At 39.6% G+C, this 24,303-nt stretch overlaps 2 protein-coding genes across 2 annotated transcripts; both read right to left on the reverse strand.

The window, feature by feature from the left end:
• Nucleotides 1–17,792: 17,792 nt before the first annotated feature.
• On the reverse strand, nucleotides 17,793–19,646 carry LOC131696448 (uncharacterized). The gene has a single exon (XM_058984988.1). It carries the CDS (start codon nucleotides 19,644–19,646, stop codon nucleotides 17,793–17,795), a length of 1,854 nt encoding a protein of 617 aa, XP_058840971.1.
• A 189-nt stretch (nucleotides 19,647–19,835) lies between these two features.
• Nucleotides 19,836–23,042, reverse strand: LOC131675797 (uncharacterized). The gene is made up of 2 exons (XM_058954940.1): nucleotides 22,470–23,042; nucleotides 19,836–22,394 (listed from the first exon to the last, which is right to left on the reverse strand). The coding sequence occupies exons 1-2, from the start codon at nucleotides 23,040–23,042 to the stop codon at nucleotides 19,836–19,838; spliced, it is 3,132 nt and encodes a 1,043-aa protein (XP_058810923.1).
• Nucleotides 23,043–24,303: the final 1,261 nt, after the last annotated feature.

Consider the following 24,303-nt stretch of genomic DNA (forward strand, 5'->3'; position numbering starts at 1 on the left):
GTGTATTTAGTGCTGAAAACTCCTCGCCTGTTCCTGCACAGACGATCTCATAATAATTCGTGTCATTTGCTCAATTCAGGATTTCTCCAAGAACAGCATGAAACTTTCGCTGTTGGTGGCGTAGCAAGAACTTCGCGTGTGTGTAAATCCTAAAAAGAACGGTGATCGAGTTCCCATGAAATTTTTCTTGGTAGAGCTCTTCCTCCCAGACCCACAGAACTGTTTTACTGCCGAAGCTCTGCGTGCCCGACCCAAGATCTTTGTAACTGCCGAAAACCTGTGGAGAAGGCACAGTCGATTGATAGGTAACGAGGGGAAGGAGTCCTCTTTCGTCTGTCCTGGTTTTTTACTCGCCTCATATGGTCACCCTAAGTTAGTATAACCATATACAATAAAATGTTATTCTTATTTACACGAAAATTAACTTTGACGGACTCCTTAGAATATAACAATTTTTATTTTGAAACAAAAACTTTCGAAACAAGCTAAAACATTAAGCCGTATGAATAAAAATGAGCATTTGCTCAAGACAAGTTTGCTCTGCTCGATCCTGAGCAAAGTAAACTCTTGTAGCATTTGCTCAAGTTGGTATGAATAAAACTTTACTTTACTCAGCTTGGACTGCAGCAAGTTCGAAATTCGAACATAGTTTTTGCTCCGTCAATGTTTTGTCAACAAATGTTTCTCCAAGTAGAAAACTGAAAATTATTAATTCAATTCCACAGGATCGTGATAAAATTTGCAAGGTAAGTTCTACCGGATACCTATTTACAATGACAAACATTAATAAAACACTTTTTTCTTTGCTAGCTCAAGTCCGTGAGGCGCCGCTAGCAGATGAAAAAATCAACACCCCAAAAGAAAAGGATGGAGATTTGACCAGGTCAAAAAGTAATCGGCAGTACATTAAAATCGTTTTAGAACATTCTTGAAATTCGGATGCAACGTTGCATGTTACTCACCAACAATTGGTATGATTTGTAGAAATACTATGGAACTGCACCAATACAGTATAGAAATATTACAGCTTTGTTAGTGAGTGACTCAGTACGTAAAATGATGAACTTCAAACGAAAACGTGATGAATGACAACAATAGCCAATACCGTCAACAATATAGCAAATCTAGCAGACGCAACTAGTGCAAACACAATTTCGAATCAAATTCTGTTCACTGATTTCTATATGTATGAATCGTATGAATCATTTGCATCATACAGTAATAACGACAACGCGTTCTATAGAAAATCATTTGACAACAAATTTAAAGTCAAGCATACTCGGTGTCTACAATAAATGAAAAGATGCTGGCGATTAGCCCTGTTACGGTAATGCTGTACAAAACAAAAACAATCTGCTGTTTATAAAGGTCGCAAGTGAAACCATACAATTTGCTATTTTGGTTGGTTAAATGCTACTGTATTCTTACTGGCGATGCATTGATGACAACAGTATATGAAAGGATTACAAAATCTTTAAATCTACAACACTATTCGTGTTTAGCTAGGACAATTTTGCTCCTGAGGTGATTACCTATGTGCACTTTGCGGAGCTTCGAAGTATATAGCAGATACTGCCGGCAGGATAGTTCACGTGGTAAGTAATTCACAGCTATGTCTTATGATATGTAGTTAAATTACTTTGTGTATGCCATTGTTTTATTTGTACAGGTAAACGCGTTGATTGAATGCCTTTAACAATGTTCAATGGGTATTCAACAGCATCTTCTGCCCAAGCCGTATCGATCCAATATTACAGCATTAAGCAGAGGACGAACACAAGGGAAATATAAAACTACAGCAGCATCAACATCGATATCCACAACTGTTGATAGCAGTTATGAGAAAGAACGTCAGTTGAAGAAAACAACTCCGGTGCACAACAGCGCCAATATTTACTGTATAAGCGCACATTGTATTACCATTAATCTAGGGTTACCAAATGGACTGAAAGCAAATTAAGGACATCCCTGCCAAATCTATTAGGAATTGGAGCCTGAATCAGTTGTCACTTGAGCCAGAATTCTGAAAAAGCCGGGATTCTGGCTTATTTTCCAGCAGTTGAACTGGAACGTTGAATCTTGATCTAGACAAATTGAAATGGTGTAGTGCCAACATTGAACAAAGATAACCAATTTGGCCAAACCTCATATCGAGCTATCCAACAAATTTTGGTTACATTTGAGTAAAAGAACTTTTGGTTGGAATGAGTCGCAGAGAGTATGCATTAACAAAAACAATCGCTGGAAGTATTTGAAATTGACAATTGAAATTGATTCTCTTGGAATGAAGTTGATCTGAATAATTTAATACAGGGTGGCTCATCATGACGTTTTTTTGATCTTGCAAAATTTTGAAAAATCAAATAAATCGCGAAATGTTTATTTATCAATCGAAAGAACTATGCTATATTTCACCATAAGGAGGAAAATTTGGTAAAAACCAAAATTTCTCACTAGGGTGAAAATTTGTTGGTATAAACCAGTCTTTGTACAGGAGGGCACAAATCCTTATTTCATACTATGTTGCGTTTCGGCTTCGCCTCATCAGAAACCGACACTAACGTATTGTCGGAATAGATTAGCGCCGGCTTGACGCAAATCCCTTAAAACTAAAACACACTATGTGTTTCAATCAAACGACTGATCAAACGTGATGTCCCGTTAGAGCAGAAGTTCTGTTTATGCCGATGAGACACAAGTGAAGCCGAAACTTGTCTTGGCTTAGCAGGCCTATGCGAAAGCACTATGCTATATTTCACCCTAAGGAGGAAAATTTGGTAAAAACCAAAATTTCTCACTAGGGTGAAAATTTGTTGGTATAAACCAGTCTTTGTACAGGAGGGCACAAATCCTTATTTCATACTATGTTGCGTTTCGGCTTCGCCTCATCAGAAACCGACACTAACGTATTGTCGGAATAGATTAGCGCCGGCTTGACGCAAATCCCTTAAAACTAAAACACACTATGTGTTTCAATCAAACGACTGATCAAACGTGATGTCCCGTTAGAGCAGAAGTTCTGTTTATGCCGATGAGACACAAGTGAAGCCGAAACTTGTCTTGGCTTAGCAGGCCTATGCGAAAGCACTATGCTATATTTCACCCTAAGGAGGAAAATTTGGTAAAAACCAAAATTTCTCACTAGGGTGAAAATTTGTTGGTATAAACCAGTCTTTGTACAGGAGGGCACAAATCCTTATTTCATACTATGTTGCGTTTCGGCTTCGCCTCATCAGAAACCGACACTAACGTATTGTCGGAATAGATTAGCGCCGGCTTGACGCAAATCCCTTAAAACTAAAACACACTATGTGTTTCAATCAAACGACTGATCAAACGTGATGTCCCGTTAGAGCAGAAGTTCTGTTTATGCCGATGAGACACAAGTGAACAGCTCTCTGAGCTGTCAGAAAAGTGAGGTTATTGAGCATTGCATGAAAATGTATAACCTCACTTTTCTGACAGCTCAGAGAGCTTGTTTACATGGACTTAGAAAATTTTTGGTTTAACCCAGTACAAGAAACTCGGTTCGAATTCTAACACCATGTAAACAAGCTCGCTGAACTGTCATTTTTTCGAGCATTTTTACTCATATGACGTCACCTTGCAATGTCCTATACATTTTCATGCAATGCTCAATCCACACTAGTAAACATTTCTGAACAATTGCACAGAATGCCTGAGCTTCCATAGATTACATACACACCAAAAATAATGAAAATTAAACGACATGTAAATCAATACGAATGTAAACATACAAAGCCTGAATCAAAAATTTGATTGAAAATTAAGTTGAATTCGATACACTCAATGAGAGCACCCGAAAGCATGTGATTTTACACTCTCGTTCGTGTAATATTACATGTCATTTATTTTACAGCAACATGGGATTAAAAATACATTCAAGAGCATTGGTTTGCCGTTGAATAAAACTGTAATTTCCAATCAAAGTGTAAAATTACAATAAATATCGCTGAAAAAAGCACGACAAGTTGTGTGTATTTGTGATGGAACTTAGTTTTACATTTATATTCATGTTCCAAATATGTGCATGAAATTAAATTTAAAATTACAACATATTTTTTTCTGTGTACATTTTGATGAGCATTTTTGATTTGAAAAATCATTGAGGAAAAGCTGCATTTTTACAATTTAGTTTTACGTCACTCTATTACTGCCAAAATGATTGGTAGTTTTTCAACTCAGAGCTACTGTAGAACAGTTGTGTTAGCTACAATATGCGAACTATATCAAAGTGTCGTTGAACGTTAATGACACATAATCAAGCTTTTTGTCGGCACGTTGTTCTTATGGATATCTGTTAAAACAATCTCATCCAGTACTACCATATACATGTTTTCTTGCAACCAATGTTCAAGATTTGGAAACCCATGGGCAGGAAACACGTTCGGAACTATATCACCACGTGGCGTTAGCATACGTGTGAAATTTTGAATTGAACTGCTTTTATTTTATGTTGCGATCCTGAGTCGTAATAGATCACCTATTAAGCGAAGTTTTTCCTACGGTAAAGGGTATGTATATAATGGTTTGCTACAATGTGGCACTAGAGTAGAGGAAACCGGGGCAGGTTGGTACATGGGGCGTGTTAGAACAGTAAACATCATTTATTCCAAACCTTGAGGGAACATGGATCCACGTGTATCAGAACAGCTTTGCAAATACTTTTTCTGTAATAAAGAGTTACTGCAATGAAAAATATATTTTTTGAATTTTTTTTTTAAATCAGTTTCTTAGGGTGTATGCAACGAAAGTCTCTCAAAAAATGTCCACATTTCACTTCAGGTGGATCTACATCGCAAAAATACCGGATCTACCTGACATTCAGAAGGAGATCGGGCGGTTAAGGAATAATAAAGCCGTTGACAATGACCAATGGGCTGCTCAGACATGGAGGAGATGCTTTTCTGTAATGCGTTTATTTGGCACGTCTCACAGCGGTAGCTAAACGGAGCCGTTAACCTTTTTATGTTTACAATATGTAAAAATAAATAAAAATGCAAACAAATACCTTCTTTCGTGGGGCAAATATTTGTCTGCTGGTATACTGTGTCAAGGGGACCATTTAATTCTCTCTTATTTTCACGTCCTGTTCATTATCGTTGAAGCTGTCTTGGTGCCTGTGATCAGTTGCTCTTTCCTGCTTCTTACACATATGGTTGACCAGTGTTTTTTCGCTCGAACCGTCAACGAGTGCGGACGCCTCTTCAAGCGCTCCGCAAGTAATTTATTAATTAGTATTTTTTTACCTACGTAAACAAACATCGCGCGCGTGCCTCGTAAGTTACAGTGCTATTGAACTTCAAGTAATAGTAAAATAATGCAGTGCGGTGTAAAAACTTGCAACATAAACGACGACCGCTTCCTCTGGAAGTGTGAATTTTGCAGCAGATCGTACCACGCTGCCTGTGTAGGTGTGCAGCGTAATCAGGAAAATTTTATCCGGGCATTTATGGTACCTGTGTGTGCGGACTGCCAGCACATTATTAGGACAGAGGTCGACACACGAAAAATGATCTATCTACAAGATCAGCTGCTAAAAATGATGAAGTCGCATACGGACACACAACATCGAACCACAGCTGACCTAAAGAGCCACAGTCTTGAATTGTTCGGTAGCATCGAACAATTACTTAACGACGTAAAGCAGTCAATGCAAGTCGTCCATAAAAAGAACGAAAACATATGCAGTAAACTAGGTCAGCATTTTCATTCTTGTGACAATTTGTTGCAAAATTCGATCGACACCATCAGCAAATCGACCAAAACAATATCGGACAATATGAATCATAAAATTGACGAACGGCTATCACACCTCGAGAACGAACTGATTTCCACTAAATGTTCTGAGCCGCACCCTCTCGTCAATTCCGACCTATTGGAGGAATTGAAGGAAGAAGTGAAAGCTATTTCCATTGCAATCTCCAACATGACAATACCAGAAAATGGCATGAATCAATCAAAATCCCTGGCTGAAGAATTAGCGATTTTTCCGCTACAGTAATCCAACAGAAAATAGATCATACGTCTCCAGGCTGGCGATTTTTGGGCGATAAATGGCAATGGAAGCAGGATTGGACAAAATACGACGCCAAACAACGCACTCGACGACTTCAGGAGAAACCTGCTGATAAGGCAAGACGCAACCGAAAACGTCGTAAGCAGTCAAGTCAACGTGACAACGATCGCGCTAACAATCATCATCATAACGACAGTAGCAAGACGTCAGACAAATTACTACTTGCCACGGCGAAAAACAATTTTCCGTTCCTCCCACATCCACCGAACATCCGATTGCAGGTCTTGCAATACCAGCAGTAAAAACAAATTTCATAAACTTTAATAAAGGTGACACCATCAACCCGTACCGTTCAGCTAACGAAAACATTCAACCCAAACAAATGAAAGTGACACCTACCAGCGGCGAAAATAGTTTAAACACATTGGCAACCACATCTCAACATTCGAACACAGACAGCCAATTTGAACTGGACCCCTTGCGCCCTCCAATCGTACGCCTCACGTCACAATCAACGAATGGCGACGGTCGCTTTTTAAAGGCCAGACTTCGCGAACTAAAAATAATGAACATTGTACGCCTATACCTGGCATATATGAAGGACCAACACCCATCTATTTGCGTGGAAGGAATGACGCCGACCAGCATCAAAATGACGCTCGCATCCGAAGGACTACCGACCACTCCTGACCATCTCCTGCGCATTTTCATCGAAGTCTATCAGGAATATGGGCTAAACCCAGACGAAGCAGCAGCAGACCTCGACTCTTATGGAAAATTTTTATCAAGCGAAAGAACCAGGCGCCTTTAACAACTCCGCGAAGCTACGCATAAATTTGGAACGTCGAATTTTCGGAAGTAACGACGCCCTCTATAGAGGAAGAAAATATAACTGTAAGTAATTTAAATATTCCAAAAACTTCTTCGCATCCACAATAGAATTCGAATTTAATCGAATGAAAAGCCCAGCCAAAATGAAAGAAATCCAACAAAAACTAATTTCATCTTCTTTTAATATAATTCTTGGAACAGAAAGTAGCTGGGATGAAAGCGTAAGAAGCGAAGAAATTTTTGGAAATCAATTTAATGTATTTCGGCATTACCGTAATTTGTCTCTTTGTAATAAAAAGTCTGGAGGAGGAGTCATTATAGCCATAAACGCAGACTTTCCTTCAGAAGAAATAGAAACCATTAAACATATAGCATTTGAACATATATGGGCTAAAGCAGTAATATCAGGAGAAATGCACATATTCTCCTCTGTGTACTTTCCACCTGAAAATGCTCACAAAAAATCATTTGAACTATTTTTTCAAACTGTAGAATCTATCATGTCAAACATGGAACCTGAAGTAAAACTGCATATTTATGGCGACTTTAATCAACGTAACACCAACTTCATCGTAGACATTGAAAACGAATCTATCTTACTCCCTGTCGTAGGCGAAAATGAAACACTTCAATACTTCTTTGACAAAATATCTGGATTTGGCCTGCACCAAATCAACCATGTGAAAAATAAACAAAATTCATATTTAGACCTCTTATTCACGAACTGCACTGAAGACTTCTGTGTTAATGCATCTTTAACTCCATTATGGAAAAATTAAGTATTTCACACAGCAATCGAATATTCAATTTTTATTCATCAAAACTCTTCCCCGAACGAGTTGGAGTATGAGGAAGTGCCGGAATACCATAAAACTGACTTCGAAGAAGTCAAACGTAGACTATGTAGAATAAATTGGCAAACTGTATTGAGTATAGAAGGAAATGTCAACGAAGCAGTGACTAAATTCTATTTAATTGTAACTAATTTAATCTCTGGAACAGTACCAGTAAAAAGAAGAAGAAGAACTCATGGCGACCAGCAGCCTGTATGGTTCAACCAACATCTGAAAAATTTAAAAAATAGAAAGCAAAAGGCACATTTTACAAGAAAGAACATAGCATTACAAATCGGCAAAACTATCTGGATATTTGCTCCCAACTCGACATAGCCATTAACACTGCACATGAAGAATATAATCGTAAAATCGAGACTGAAATCAAGACCTATCCAAAGAATTTCTTCAATTACGTGAAAACGAAATTGAAAAGTAGCAACTTTCCATCCCAAATGCATTTTGACGGACATGTAGGAAATAACAATACTGAAATTTGCAATTTATTTGGAAAATTCTTTCAAGAAGTCTATACTTCATATTCCGAAACAGACCGCGACCGCGACTACTTTTCATTTATACCTGAATTTTCAAATGACATTGCCGTCCACGAACTATCTGAACACGAAATTACCACTGCACTAAAAACTTGGACGCATCAAAAGGACCTGGACCGGACGGAATAGCACCAATTTTTTTTTTCAAAAAATCTAGCAGAAGAATTCACTCTACCACTACTACATATTTTCAACATGTCACTGAAAAATGGAACATTCTCAGAAATATGGAAATCATCCTTTTTAGTGCCAATTTTTAAATCAGGCGCAAAATCGGACATCCGAAACCATCGTGGGATTGCCATTATATCATGCATTCCAAAATTATTCGAAAAACTAGTAAATGACAAAATACTTCAGCAAATCAAAAATCAAATAACAAGCAAGCAGCGTGGCTTTTATAAAGGCCGCTCAACGACATCAAACCTTTTAGAATTTGTAACATTTACTGTAAATGCAATGGACAATGGCAACCATGTGGAAACACTCTACACAGACTTTAGTAAAGCATTCGACCATATTGACATACATTTATTACTCTTCAAACTGTAAAAATATGGCATAGAAAATAAACTATTGAAATGGCTCGAATCATATTTAACGAAACGTCAACAAACAGTTCGCTTTCAGAATATACTCTCGGAACCAATTTCTGTCACCTCTGGCGTACCCCAGGGTTCCCACTTAGGCCCTCTTCTTTTTATTTTGTACGTTAATGACATTACCTTTGCCGATGTTGCTTTCAGTTGATTTTGGGGAGTTGGATGCTTGTTTTGCGATTGTCATTATGGCCTGAACAGCTGCCACAAATTTGCCCACCGTTTGTGGTTCAGTCTTTGGTATTGAAAACCCTGTTTTGTGTTGGTTTGCCGTAGATGGCAATCGGTTGATATGCATTCTCATCTACATCTTCTACGCAAGGTTGTCCATGATTTGCTGTCTGGGTACAGTACTTGCACGTAGGAGTTTGCTCCTCCTGAGCAGCGATGCCAGCCTTCCAGTTTAAACTGGATTCTTCAGGTTTTTATTCAACATCCAGTCAAACAGAAAATCGGAGAAATCTTGTTGAGCCAGTTTCATCCAGTTTTTTTTAATATTCATTAGTTCAACATAGTTTTTTTTCACAAAATTGTAACTTGATTCATCCAATTTACAAGCGAGCGATGGGAAGATGGCGAGTACCCCAGAAAAGCTTTTAATTCACCATAACACCCACCTGAACTCTTCTTATACCCACTTGCAAAACGGTTCGTGAATGTACATTTCAAATGAATTTTACTGAAACTACCCTCCCCCTGATAATAGTTCGTAAGATTTTAGTGAACTTCCTCTCCCCCCACATAAGATCTTATTATGATTTTCGTAATTAAAAGTTCATATTGTTGATTCATTAAATAATTAGGTTGCGAAAACTATAAACACTCATAGTAATAGACTGCAAAAACTGGAAAACTGGCAACTAGAAAAATAAGCATGTTAAACTGGCATCACCCAAAAATGTGCAAGCTCAAACGTGCTCCACTGTATTCGATCATGTTTTTATCAAAAAAATTTTTCAAAAAATTCAATATATGAATGAGAAGAGAAATTATGTTTGATATTGAGCACCAAGAAATAATAAAAAGCAAAAACGTTTTGAAGATGGGTGGATAATGTCTGTGACATAACCAGAGCGTCGTGACTTCACTTCGAGACGTTAATTTAAATCTAATGATATTCAACAGAATCCCGTTTGAATAGGAAATTTTCAAATAATTCTCTATGGTAATAATGGTGGTTCTGAAATGAACCTTTGGTTTCGGCGTTGGTGTTGATAGTGATGCGCTAGATCGTTGGATGCTGCTGACTTCTGTTCACTATGCTCAGGCTCACCTGTTGTTCATGAATGCGATTCTGATATGATTGGTGTAGGTGTAGGTTGTCAACCGGTTATAATTTTACTGTGTTGTATATTGCAGATTACATATTAAATCACAGGATCAATCAAACAAAGTATTGGTCTGTGATATGAAAAGTACGAAATATATCTTCGGCTTTCTACATTAACGTTTTTAACAAACACTAAATCAATGCATGTATCTCCAAGCGTAGTAGCTTGTGAGGGATCAGAGATAAGACGAAGCTTGGGGCATTCATTCAGAAATTCAGAAATGAACAAATTTCATGTTTTCCTGCTTTGAAATGTCTATATTAAAATCTCCTGAAACAACAACAATTATCCGCCAAGGACAAATTCTCGTCATGCTCTTCACTGATTTGTTCAATTTCATGAACAATAGCCATAGTAGATGCAGTGATCCGTTGGTAAATTGCAACACCACCAGCTCTAGAATGGGGACGCTTGGATTCGGCTATACAAATGTAATCGATTATATCCACAGCAACCAATTGTTCAACCAAGTTTCACTGATGGATAAAATGTCAACTTTGGTAAGCAAATTATCAGTTGATATGTCTGAGGAATGAGCATTCAAGCGAATAACCAATCAGAGCATCGATTTCTAAAGCTTTAATGAAATGCAATTACTCCCATCATCTTTGCTAATTTTGCATACTTTGGACGTAATTGCGATAATTAGTTCAAATTGTCTATCAAATAGTGCAAAAATTCCATTATTCCATTTAGTTTAGCTAGTTTAGTTATTATCATTTATCATTTAACACTGTCTTGATATCAAAAAAAAATTCAACATAGGATTGTGCATTATTGAAGCTACGCAAAGAAAAATGGAAATTTCTGTTAAAAAACTAGTAGGGGAATTGTGGGAAAAACCGACACTGTGGGTAAAACCGACACCCCACAACCTTTCCTAGAAATCAAATTTTTATTCATTTCATAATGATACATTATTATTAGTACGTTTGTTTAGAGCATTTAAAGAAAAATTGGATTTACGTTAGTATGACGAATGTCATAAAAATAAACAAAACATACGACAGCAGCGTTCATACTCGTCTGGATGTTAAATTTCGTTGGTAGATTTTAAGGTTTTAACCGAACAAAAGCTTTTCAAATCACCACATTTTTCAGTACCTATTATTATCGGTCTGTCCTATGATCAACTAGGTGTATTGAAGACGAGTTTGAGAAATTCAATATTCTTAATTGCTTTTATAAAAAAATGTGCGCTGTTGGGGTAAAACCGAAACCCTGTGGTTAGGGTAAAACCGACACGCTGTTAAGATGGTTGTGTATACTTGCGATTCATTTCAAAATACTGGGGATCTTTGTGACACTTCAATTAGCCTATTAGAACACTATAGTATTAGAAGAAATACACAGAAATACTTTTATTGTGTTTATTTTTTGTAAGTCCCTTTAAAAATCAAAAATTGGAATTTTTGCTTATCTGATTCTATCGAAGCTTTTGCTATTTCTGCAAAAAGCTCCTCAAACCGAATTTCTAGTGTTCTCTTGGTTTGTCATAGACGAACTTTATCACAATGAGACAATGATCTTATGTATACCCCAATAGATCGTTGATGATCAGAGTCCGGAAAATCAAATCTAAAACAGATAGTTTTACTAAGAAGTGTGTGTGTCACTTATAAGTGAATGAATCCAATTAGCAGAACGTAGAACGCTTGAAAATCTTCTTTTACGAAATAAAATGACACTGGTGGTTGCAATGATGTGCGCAAGGATTATTTGGAAATACTCATATCAATAAATAATCCTATAGCATAAAATACTCTTATTTATAGTACTACGCTTTCGAACTTTCTTCCCCTCACTACACGATGAAGCAATAAAAAGCATATATTTGCATCATACATACTCACACTTTATTAATCACGCATATATCTCATTTTTAATAAAGATAAAAAAAATTAATAAAGTGGAGAGAAAATAAATTAAAGGGGGTGTCGGTTTTACCCGCAGTGCCTACAAAAAGTCACTTTGTTTTCCAAGTTTTACAACCAATTATTTTTAATGAAATTAATTTTTTAAAGCGCTGAAAAAATTAAGTCTTGTTAAGAATTTTCTGAAGAAGAATTCTGCATACAAATTATAATTTTATTGGTTTTGTGGCAACTTAGAAAAATTGTTAATCTTAAGGTGTCGGTTTTAACCATAATTCCCCTAGTGGGTAATGTCCGGGACATAAGCGCAGTGTCGACGTAGGACTATTCGTTGGCGTATCATATTAAAATTCTGCTTGTATCTCTTTCGAATGGCTAAATTTACAGATTAAGTACGATTCACCGAGTTCAGTAATTTTAATACCACGTTCTCCGTACAAAATATTAATATTAAATAAATAAAATAAAATTTAGCGAAACACTAGTGAAAGTAGCAAGTTTTGGTCAGAATTTTTAAGGTAATACAGAAAACTTTCACACAAAATAATGTCCTAGATAAACACCCCGGTTACGTTCAGGACATTAACTACAACTAGTTAAAAGCAGAATTTTAATAATATGATACGCCAACGAATAGTTCTACATCGACACCGCGGTTATGTCCCGGACATTACCCACCACTAGTTTTTCCGTTATGTATTCGTTATAATAAGGACGGTTTGCAGACAACTATGGTGATACAAGACGATAATCTTTTAAAACGATTCGAACCTTGCCGGTGATTCGTAAATGCTGCTGCGTACACACATACAAACATTCACCTTTCGCAGCTCATACCGAATGAGCACGCTTTGCATCAAGGCGATCCCTTTTATTAACTTTTCGTTCAGATGGAAGGTCATCCTTTTGTGCGATAAATGAAAATATTTTCATCATTCGTTTTGGTGTAGCTTTCCTTAGTGGCGGGGCTGCCATATTCACTAATTTTCTTGAAGGATTTGCAAAAACCTTGGGGTTTGTAAATTAATTTGAAAAATATTTTCTTATATGATAATTATTTTTAATTATACAAATTAATAAAAAGAACTTCCCAATAAAATTCTTTTTCAATTATATATTCATCCTATGGACGGTTTGCATACAACTATGACACAAATCCATCTACAATTAACAGCGCTAAAGGAAAATAAGCACCGCTAATTCTTTACAAGTATTTTGTTAGTCCTGAAAAGGACTGTTGGCAAAATTAGAGACGCGTGAATTTACTTATATTCTTCGGGCAGCTTTCTTGGCAGGTTTGCCGGCCTTCTTTGGCTTTGGGGTCTTCGGCTTGTTCGCTACAGCCTTCAATATTTTGGTGGCATTTTTAGTGGCAGTTGCTACCGCCTTTTCAGTGACTGCGTTTCTTAGCCTTTGGCTTTTTGGTCTTCTCACCGCCACCACCTCCACCGACGTTTTTCTTCTTCTCTCCGGTGGTAGCCGATTTGATTGGTCGTCCGATGCAGCTTCTCACGACCTAGCACGCACGTCCGTTATGCACTGCGTCTTACACACATCTGGCTTTGAGAAAAGCTGCGACACCCCTAATTATAGGTTTTATAATTAATGTTAATTTTCATTTAAAGTAGTTTTTGAACTATTTAAACAAATTTCATACAGCCAACAACGTATCGGTAGCAAGCGTTGAACGTTCAAAATGTACGTAACGCTTTCACTAATATGCACTACTATCGCTTTCTCGCTCGTTCTCGTGCCGTGCATGAGCCTTTCCTTTCCGTCCGGCTTCTAATGGCATAACCAAAACGAATATGCCGGCTTTCCCCCACCAGTTGCTCTCGTCAAGCTACCCAATACGAATAATCATAGGAACAAACATGTAGTGGACCTATATTTAAAACTTTTCATTATTTAATTGTTCGGTTGGTGCACCATATTGACGGCTCTGTGCGGGATGGGCTGAAAATTTTCACTTTTACGAGTCGTTTTCGAAAGATTTTTCAAAACACTTTTTTTCTGTTGATAATGAATGTCCTACATATTCCAAAATTTAATACAACATTGGTACAAATATTTTCGACAAAATGCCGAAGAAATTGATTAAATCCATTCAGTACAACAAAAGATATAAGCGTTCAAAACCTTACATCATTTTTCTTCCGAAATTTTGAAAAGGGGCCCCTATATTGAAAGGTAAGTCGTTAGTCACGACAAAATATCGTACCCAAAAACCAAATTGTGGCGGTACTGAGAGTGTTATTCTATTCAGTCAATAAGAACTGTGCAAACCTTGAAAACGATTGGTTCAATATATTTTGAGTTATGATGTACACCACAAAACAAGTTTTCAACAAGACGCCTCCGAAGATGGCTCAATTTTCAGTATTTTGCAATGATATTTGAAGAAATATTGTTCAGTTGTGAAATGATTATATGGAAAGTGAATGAGTACACTAACACTCTCTGTACCGCCAAAAGATTTTTTTAAATGTGCCATTTTCCGAATTAACCACGGTGGTGTTATTGTACGGACAATGTTATACGAGAATATACAGATGGTACAGAAATTTAATTTATACATACAATTTATTACCAAACCCTAACTAAACTTAATGATATGTGACGTCACGATTTAGCTACTTGCGGATCTTTTTATATGGTGCAGGTTTACAGTGGTTGTGCGGCTGACTATGACAGCCATGGCGAATTCCGGTGGTTCTGGGTTCGCTGGTGGCAGGAAAACGGTCCGGAAATTTGAAGACGACAACCATGCCGACCTCGTACTTGCCCGATCAGAAACACATAACAGAAATATTTCAAGAATTTATCTCACGTTATTACTTGTTATAAATTTCTGTTATTTTAACTACTAACGAGAGCAAATTTATAACACAATATGTTACACAAATTGTGTTCTGTTATAATCTTGTTATTTTATTTTGATCGGGTGCACACCGTCAATGACAAATGCGGCGTTAGCACACTGGCGGAGTTTCCAAAAATGGCGGCGAATCTCCCCAGCGCGTCGGATCTAGGGTTCTTCAGCAAGGACTCACGGTTCTCTAATCGATTCGCTTTGAGGATTTCTGTTTAGCGTGCTTCCTGCGAAGAAACCCTTCGGACGTAGTCCGAAGCCAGAGAAAAAAAGGCCCGCTGTGGACCTGCACAGCGCAAATTAGCATATACTAAGGTGTTTCGAAACCCTATCCCGCACCATCTTTTAACCTGTTTTATGTAGCAATTTTACATTTTTAACTTGATTTTAATTTGTATGTGATTCGTGCTTTTCAATTTCTTCGTTTTGTGACACTGTTAAAATACATACAAAAATTTACAATTTGTTTTATACTAGGACAATACGCTATCACTATTTACTAACCGTACTATAACCGTTTACTTTTACTTTTAATCTAATCTATCTATATCTAAAACAAAAAAAGAAGATTATTCACACAATATACCACTTAAACTGTACAAGAAAAATCACATTGAATAATGAGAAAAAACCGCGCGCACTTCTGACTACCTCAAATGTCGAGAACCGAAAGAACTATTTCGGCGATCGCCGAGCCTAACTCAGCTCGGATGATACCGAAAAACCTCAATTTTTGCGATATCATCCGAACTGACATTTAAATTGTCAAAACCTTGGCAGCCCTTCCAATGGCTGCGACAGCGATGGATAGCGGTATGCTCACACCGTTGTGATGAGACACCTTTGGTGAGCACCTGCAACCCTTCTGCGTGAGTGACCCAACCGTCTCAGATGACAACCTGGACTTGGAAGGCCATCACTCACACCTTTTGATGTTTTACACAGAGTAGGAGTTAGGGATTGGGAAAGGGAATGAGCAAACCTAGCGGCACTTATCAATTTGGCAAAGCCAACTAACAACTGTCGTAACCGGTGGTTACACTTTTTAACTGGATCGCTTCTTAATTGGACCTCCGCTAGTTGGACCATTGTCCAACTAAAAAGCATCTGAACGTCAAAATCTCGTGTCAAATATACGTTGACAATCAATCTGACAATATTTAGAGATGTGAACTGATGCATTTACACTGCCAACATCTCCTTTGGAGAGTTTTTGACATTTGTCAGTCGGTCCAACTAGCGAATCAAATTCGTTAGTTGGACAAGGCTGTGGCCCAACGAGCGAATCACGACTGTAATATGTGCATTCTTTTATTGAATATTTAATTCTTATAGTCACCATTGTAAGTCAATTCGCCAAGAAAATGTTCGATATATGAATTGGGAAAATATTAATCGATGCAACAACAAATTGCTTTTGTAAAATAATACATTCCATTGAAGAATTAATCGATTAATATTGACTTCAATTTCATACACTACAGCAAATAAAATCGATGGAAATTCGGTTACTCATATAAATCTATGGATTATCCTGTTGAATTCTTCAGTTCAGTCGATTCAGTTGAAACTTTGTGTTCCTATTATTGCGCAACATTGACCTACCACGACTGAGCCTTGGTTGAAAAATTTCATTTAAGCGACTATTATAACTAGAAAATATAAAGGAGCACATATACTGCTACCATAAATTCGAATGCTACCAACGGATTTCAAACGATTGTGTGTAGGAAAGCAGACCAATTTATTTAATTGTGCTCTAGATGCTCTTTGTAATAAAAATGTTTGTTATTTTTGATATATTAAAACTATTTCGTTTAGTTAGTCCTGATAGGTGTAACGAAGCGCACCAGGTACTTTATAAAACGATTCCATACTTTAAGCCGGGACATGACACCTTGATCTCGATTAAAAAGTTTAAAATCAACTCGTATTCCTGCTATACGAATTTCAATAATTTGTTTACCTAGTTGTGTGTAAATCGGGTCAGTAACACTTTTTTGTGCTTTTTCGATCTCGTCGAGTTGAGTCGAACCACGGTAAAAATCAAGTTTTTGGATGTGTTGGATAGCTCAGTACTAACGGTTGGAAGCGGTAACTGCAGGCAAGCTGTTTTAGGTGATCGCAGGTAAGTAGAACCCTTTTCGTTACAGGTTCGCGGGTTTCTTTATGAAGCAGGTAAGTAGCACTCTTTAACTTAACTTCTCTTCTGTATTTAAACTTTCACTTTTAACTTCATCTATATTTAATTCTATAATAACTTATTCTATCTTTCAACGAAAATTAAATATTTCATTTCACTGCTTTCTTCTGAATCTTGACGTTTCTCCGATGCCTATCCCTTGGTGTAAAAGAAGAGCGCGATGACATTCCAAACGGCCTTTTATAGTTCCCAGGGATTGATGGCGGAATTATGTTGCTCGATGCTGTCGTTCGGTTCAGTGGATACTCCGACAAATCCCCTGTGGCAAATATTCGCAGTGTTCCCAAAAATGAGTAAACGGGCAGTATAACTCCGTGAATATACAATTAGCGTGCATACACGAACACACTGGCCCCTTCAGAAATCACATTTTTGACAGCAAACTCGAGCAAGCAGGTGATCGATTCATCGCCTAAGTGATGCAGATGGTTTGTCCCTCACGGCTGCTTCGAAGATTTTTGACATTTGATTGGAGTTGAAAACGTCAGCATACAGCAGCATTATGTTCGCAATCTGGTAATCAAAATAAGACCCGGTAGCGGGGTTTAAGAAAATAATGTGTTTTGGACAGGTTCTTACCTTGTCCCTTATAGAAAAGGGCGTTGTATTGTTTGATTTTGGTGCTAGCAGGAAATCAGTGGATATCTGGCTGCTAATTTTCTGTGTCGCTGTCTTCGTTGGTTGACACTTGCAGTTTGGATGCGGAGGATATTGGTAGCAAACAAATTTTCGCTACGGGACGAGTGTAGCGACTGGTGGGTGTTTGTACAGTCACGACTCGAACTACTCCGTCTGGTCCCGGATGCAACGAGTCAATCCTGGCTGTTGGCCACTGCATAGGAGGAAGGTTGTCATCTCGAAGGATTACCAGTTGATTCCTTGCCAATTGCACTGGCGGGTTGCACCATTTTGACCGGGGCTGCAGTGTGGCTAAATATTCGCGATGCCAACGTTTCCATATGTGCTGAAACATGTGTTGTGTTTGCTGCCACTTTCGCAGCCGGCTGAACGGGATTGTAGTGTAGTCGACATTAGGTACAGCTTTCAGAGCAGATCCAACGAGAAAGTGCCCGGGTGTTAGCGGCTCAAAATCCGTTGGGTCGTCGCTCATAGGTACAAGCGGTCTGGAGTTTAAGCAGCTTTCGATTTGAGAAAGCAACGTTTCCATATCGTCGTAGGGAAGAGTGTGGGCTCCAAGTACACGGATAAAGTGTTTTTGTGCTGACTGGATAGCGGCCTCCCACAGGCCCCCGAAATGTGATGCTTTGGGTGGATTAAAGTGCCAGCGAATGCCGTTTTGTGCACATTTTTGCGCGATCAGCTCACGATGCTCCTTGCTTCGTATCATTTGACGTAGTTCATTCGCAGCTCCGATGAAATTTCGCCCGTTGTCGCTATGGATATCCGCACACAACCCTCTCCGTGAAACGAAAAGTCGAAAAGCTTGCAAAAATTTCGTTGTGGTCAGGTCCGCCACTAACTCAAGATGTACAGCTTTCGTGCAGAAGCAAACAAATAATGCAACATAAGCCTTTCGTGGTGCAGATCGTTGATGCGGTGGCTGGATGTAGATGGGTCCCCAGTAATCGATGCCAGTTGTTGTGAAGGGCCTTGCTGCAGTAACTCGTGCGGCTGGAAGTTCCGACATAAACTGCTCGATTCGATTTGGACGAGCTCGGAAGCAAACTGTGCATTTGTTGACAATTTTTCTAGCCAGGTTTCTGGCCCCCGTGATCCAGTAGCGAAGTCGAAGTAGGCCGAGAAGCAACTGTGGGGCAGCGTGAAGGTGTTTTTCGTGATAGTGTCGAATGAGTAAGACGACCAGCTGGTATGAAGAAGGTAGGATGATTTGATGCTTGTTGTCGTACGTTTGTTGTGAACGAGCCAATTGTCCGCCAACCCGAATAAGACGGTCTGTACTGAGAAACGGAGTGAACCACTTGATTCGAGATCTGGCTGAGATAGAATGTTGTTTTTCGAGAGCCTTCCATTCCGAGTTGAAAGTTTGCTGCTGGACCAATCTGATGAAGGTAATTTCTGCTTCATTCAATTCCTCAGCTGTGACGATGTGCGAAATTGGTCGATGTGAAATTTTAGGACGGCTGTTTTGTAGAATTCGTTTACAGTAGGCGGTTACTCGTAACATGCACTGGTAGTTAGAAAATCTGCTAACGTATGTGTCGATGAATGAATTTTCTGCTGTCCCTGTTACGTTCGTTGTGAGTGTTTTGCGTGCCTCGCTCATACTGGCTTGCGATGGAATAATTGCTAGCTGAGGCCACTCGATTCTGTCGAATTTTATCCATAGTGGGCCATGCCACCATTGTTCGCTGTTAATTAGGAACTCGGCAGTTGTTCCACGTGAAATGTAGTCTGCTGGGTTTTGGTATCCTGCAACGTGACTCCAGGTGCAGTTTATGGTAGCCAGCTGAATTTTGGAAACTCTGTTCGCAACGAATGTGGTCCATGTAGAAGGCGCGGCCCTTAACCAACTGATGACAGTCATTGAATCCACCCAAAACAATGCTTCGGGTTCTAATGAAAGTGATTTGATTATTTTCTGGTAGAGTTGCGATGCTAGCAGTGCGCCACAGAGTTCCAAGCGAGGGATGGTCTGTTTTTTAAGTGGAGCTACTTTGGATTTGGCAGTCAAGAGAGCTACTTTGACATTCCCGTTTGAGTCCTCCGATCGTAACTATGCACAAGCACCATATGCTTGTTCCGATGCGTCCGAAAAGAAATGCAGTTGCACTGTTGATGGATTTAGGCACATAGCAAATCGTTCAATCCTGAGCTGATTCAATAGTGGTAGTTGTGTGTGATAATTGTACCAACGTTCTTGGATTGCTACTAGTAGCTCTTCGTCCCAACTCCAGATGGTTCCATCGCGATTCTTCAAGGTCCACAACATCTGCATAAATAGTTTAGCAGTTGTTACGACGGGTCCTACTAAACCGAACGAGTCGAATAGTTGTGCGATGTATGATAGCGCCATACGTTTGGTAAGTGATGCGTTCGTTTCGGGTAGAGGAATTTTTATCTTGTACCTTAAAACATCGGTAGAAGGTTCCCAATGAAGACCGAGAGTTTTAAGACATTGGTCTCGATCCAAGTCTACCGACTGCTGCAGGGCTCGATTTTCTTCGGGAATATCCTCCAACACAGTTGGTTCATTAGAGGCCCATTTACGCAGCTCAAAACCGCCCTTAGCTAACAGTGAGTCCAACTGATTGCGCAATTTGATGGTTTCAGCTACGGTGCTTCTGCCAGAAATGAGGTCGTCTACGTAGAAATCTTTGCGCAAGACATCTGCTGCTTCAGGAAACGCGTCTTGTTCATCATCGGCAAGTTGTTGCAGCACCCTAGTTGCAAGATACGGCGCTGATGCGGTGCCGTAAGTGACGGTCTTCAATTCAAACGTGTCCAATGAGTCGTCCGGGGAGGCTCTCCAAACAATGCGCTGTACAGAGGTGTCTCGTTCATCAACTAGAATTTGGCGATACATCTGTTTAATATCGGCAATCAGCATTACGGGATGAATTCGGGACCGCATGATGATCGACCTCAAATGGTCCTGGACAATTGGACCAACTAAAAGGGCGTCGTTTAAGGATTTTCCACTGCTTGTTTTACATGAGGCATCGAAAACGACTCGCACTTTGGTCGTCATACTTTCTTCACGAATGACTGCGTGGTGAGGAAGATGATACAGTGAAGTGGTGGAATCTTCGAAGTGTGCTAAGCGTTGCATGTGTCCTTGGTCATGATATTCATTCATGAAGCTACAGTATTGTTGAGCCAGGTTGCGATCTCGATGCAAGCGAGCTTCGAGCAGTCGGAAGCGACGAACAGCGGTGCGACGGTTGTCGCCTAGGATAGCAAGTGCAGCCTTCTTGAATGGTAAGCGAACGATGTATCGTCCTTCTGGTGAGCGAATAACTGTCCGTCGGAAGTAGTCTTCACAGGTGGATTCTTCCACCGAGTAGCAGGGGGAGGAATCTCCTTCTTCGATAACCCAGAAATTTTCCATGAGCTGGTGCAAATCGGTGACTGAAGCAACGTTAGCGGTTATTGGAGTTAGTGCCGAGCAGCAATTGGCCCTACCCGACACTACCCAACCAAAGACAGAATTTACTAAAACAGGTAGGTTGTCTCCGAGTGTAATTCGACCGGAAACTCTGAATAAGTCGAAGAATAATTCTGCACCGAGAATAAGATCGATCGGATTTGTTGTACAGAAAGAAGGATCAGCTAGGTGCACGCCAGATGGGATTTTCCAATGCGAAATATCTACTGACGTGGAAGGTAGATCAACGGTGACCTTGGGTAGCACAAGAAAATCGGCAGTGGTGGAGTAATCGCTGAGTCTGGATCGCACTGTTGATGAAAACATGTACCGTGCTTGCGTTGCAGAATGGCCGATGCCAGCAATCGGAACGGAAATTTTCTTGCGCTGAGCTTTGATAAGTTGAGCAAACGATTCAGTAGCAAAGCAGCACTCGCTACCTGAGTCAAGCAGAGCTCTGGCCACGTGATGTGTTCCGGCGTCATCAATTACAATGACTGCTGCAGTGGCTAGTAGCACACTCGTTCGTCCAGCAGAAGCGTAACTTTTGGGTTTCATCTCGCTGGCTGATACAGATACGGTAGGTGGCTCATTTGACGATTTCGAACTCGGAGGTTCAGATATCTTCGGGCAATTTGGTGTAACGTTGGTACATAGTTGTGTATGATGTCGGCCTCTACACTTACGGCAGGTACTAGTAGATGGACAATCCCTGCACATGTGACCCATGCGCAGGCAATTCCGGCACAGCTGATGCCGACGAACTTCTTTCTCCTTTTCTTCGGCACTCAATTTTGAAAACGCTGTACATAGATATAAGGGATGCTGATCGGAACAAATGATGCACTTCCTGGCGCTGAACTGACTAGCCCTATGGCTAGCGAGTGGACGTTGGTTAAGCTGCTTCTTGATTACCGCGGGCGGTGGGAGCTCAGACAATTTACCAGTCATATTTTGAAGCACTGTTACTCTCCTCTGAATAAAAGCAGACAAATCGCGAAAAGAAACCGCATCAAGAGTGGACGAGTGCTCTTCCCAATCTCTCCTGGTTGTGTGGTCGAGGCGTGTGCTAAGCATGCGAACCAATAGAATGTCCCAAAACTCCGTCTTCTCCCCCAGTTGCTGTAGAATCTTCACGTTTGCCTCGAACTTTTCTACCAACGAGTGCAGCTCGACCGCCGATTCGCGCTTAATTGACGGGAACTCGAACAGAGTATCTACATACGATTATTTCAGTCTAGCAGGGTTCTGAAAATGCTCCACCAGCAGATTCCAGGCAACGGGATAATTATTGGCACTAAGTGGTATGGTCTGGATCAACTTAAGAGCATCACCAGAAAGAGACGATCGGAGGTAATAGAATTTCTGAATATTCGACAGATCTTGAGACGAGTGGACTAGCGAAAGGTATAGATCGTGAAAGTTGAGCCAGCTTTCTAGGTTTCCACTGAACATGGGAAGTTTAACGTCCGGCAATCGCACGTGCGATGTCGACGAAGGGATCAGAGCGTTTGATAAACTTGACGACGGTGCGCACGGTGTGGATGGCATTTTATTCACGGAGAGCAAGAATCCTTTCACTCGATAGTAGTGTGATTCGATGTCCGTTCTTTGCTTCAGCTGCTGTTCTATGGAAGCTTCATCTAGCAACTCGATTTCACATTGCATCTTGTTGAAGTTAGTCCACAGCGCGATGAGGTTTTCTAGGCGGACGGGCACCTCGGGAGCGTGGTTCTCTTCGTCGTAGTCGTCGACAAAGGTTTTGATGAGGTTGAACGACGTCATGATACTGCGCAGTCGCAGCTTCAAGGATTTGATGCGACGTTCATTTGACATGATGATCTGGAACAGCAAAACGAAAGACAGCGTAGCTCAAACGAGACGGGTGAAATAAGAGGAATACTAATTACCTTCTACAGGCAATTCAATGCCTTGTAATTTAAAATTGCAGCAATGGCGGCGTCGCGTCTCGATTGAGATAAAGGATTCCTTGCAGCAAACCGTTCCGGAGCCTTACCGAAGCAAGATGGCGTTTGGAAGATGAACGGAGTCCGTCGTTCATCCGGCTCGAAGGACCAGTGTTGGATAGCTCAGTACTAACGGTTGGAAGCGGTAACTGCAGGCAAGCTGTTTTAGGTGATCGCAGGTAAGTAGAACCCTTTTCGTTACAGGTTCGCGGGTTTCTTTATGAAGTAGGTAAGTAGCACTCTTTAACTTAACTTCTCTTCTGTATTTAAACTTTCACTTTTAACTTCATCTATATTTAATTATATAATAACTTCTTCTATCTTTCAACGAAAATTAAATATTTCATTTCACTGCTTTCTTCTGAATCTTGACGTTTCTCCGATGCCTATCCCTTGGTGTAAAAGAAGAGCGCGATGACATTCCAAACGGCCTTTTATAGTTCCCAGGGATTGATGACGGAATTATGTTGCTCGATGCTGTCGTTCGGTTCAGTGGATACTCCGACAAATCCCCTGTGGCAAATATTCGCAGTGTTCCCAAAAATGAGTAAACGGGCAGGGTAACTCCGTGAATATACAATTAGCGTGCATACACGAACAGGAGGATTAACTAATCCTTATATAAAGCGGTTCTAATCTACAGATTGTAAAACCTTTTACTGAAGAATATAAATTTATGTGAACTTTTATGAGTACGAATAATTTGAATTTAAGTTCCGGTTGCGGGCCATATCGTTCAACTAAATTATAAAGGCATAGAATGATTCTCGAATGATTTGCTTTCTTCATTATGTTATCTGAACATCGTTGAAAATACAATCCTTTTACATGTTTGAAAATATGCACAATCTTTAAATAGAAATTTATACAATACACAATACAATTTCACTTCTTAGTTTCCACGATTTCTATTCAATACATTGAAAACGAACACATAGAATAGTTTACGACGAACCACTTCTCCCCCCCATAGTTAATAATTACAGCGATAAGTATTATTTCAAAGCAACATTCTTATAATTTCCCGTAATTTGAGAACTTAATAAACGACACAAAACAAATTGCAGAACACGTTCACCATTTTAAACCAAAACTGTTCCGGGTCAATTAAAAGCGTAGATACTATAGTA

Source organism: Topomyia yanbarensis, chromosome 1, assembly GCF_030247195.1.
Source record: "Topomyia yanbarensis strain Yona2022 chromosome 1, ASM3024719v1, whole genome shotgun sequence".
NCBI lineage: Eukaryota > Metazoa > Arthropoda > Insecta > Diptera > Culicidae > Topomyia > Topomyia yanbarensis.

Bases quoted from the DNA above. Each gene is read 5' to 3' on its own strand.
- LOC131696448 (XM_058984988.1), bottom strand. From the start codon at position 19,646: ATGACTGTCATCAGTTGGTTAAGGGCCGCGCCTTCTACATGGACCACA.
- LOC131675797 (XM_058954940.1), bottom strand. From the start codon at position 23,042: ATGTCAAATGAACGTCGCATCAAATCCTTGAAGCTGCGACTGCGCAGT. The intron at 22,395-22,469 runs GTGGAGCATTTT...CCGTCAATTAAG, and splicing joins CCGTTGCCTGGAATCTGCTG to CGCGAATCGGCGGTCGAGCT.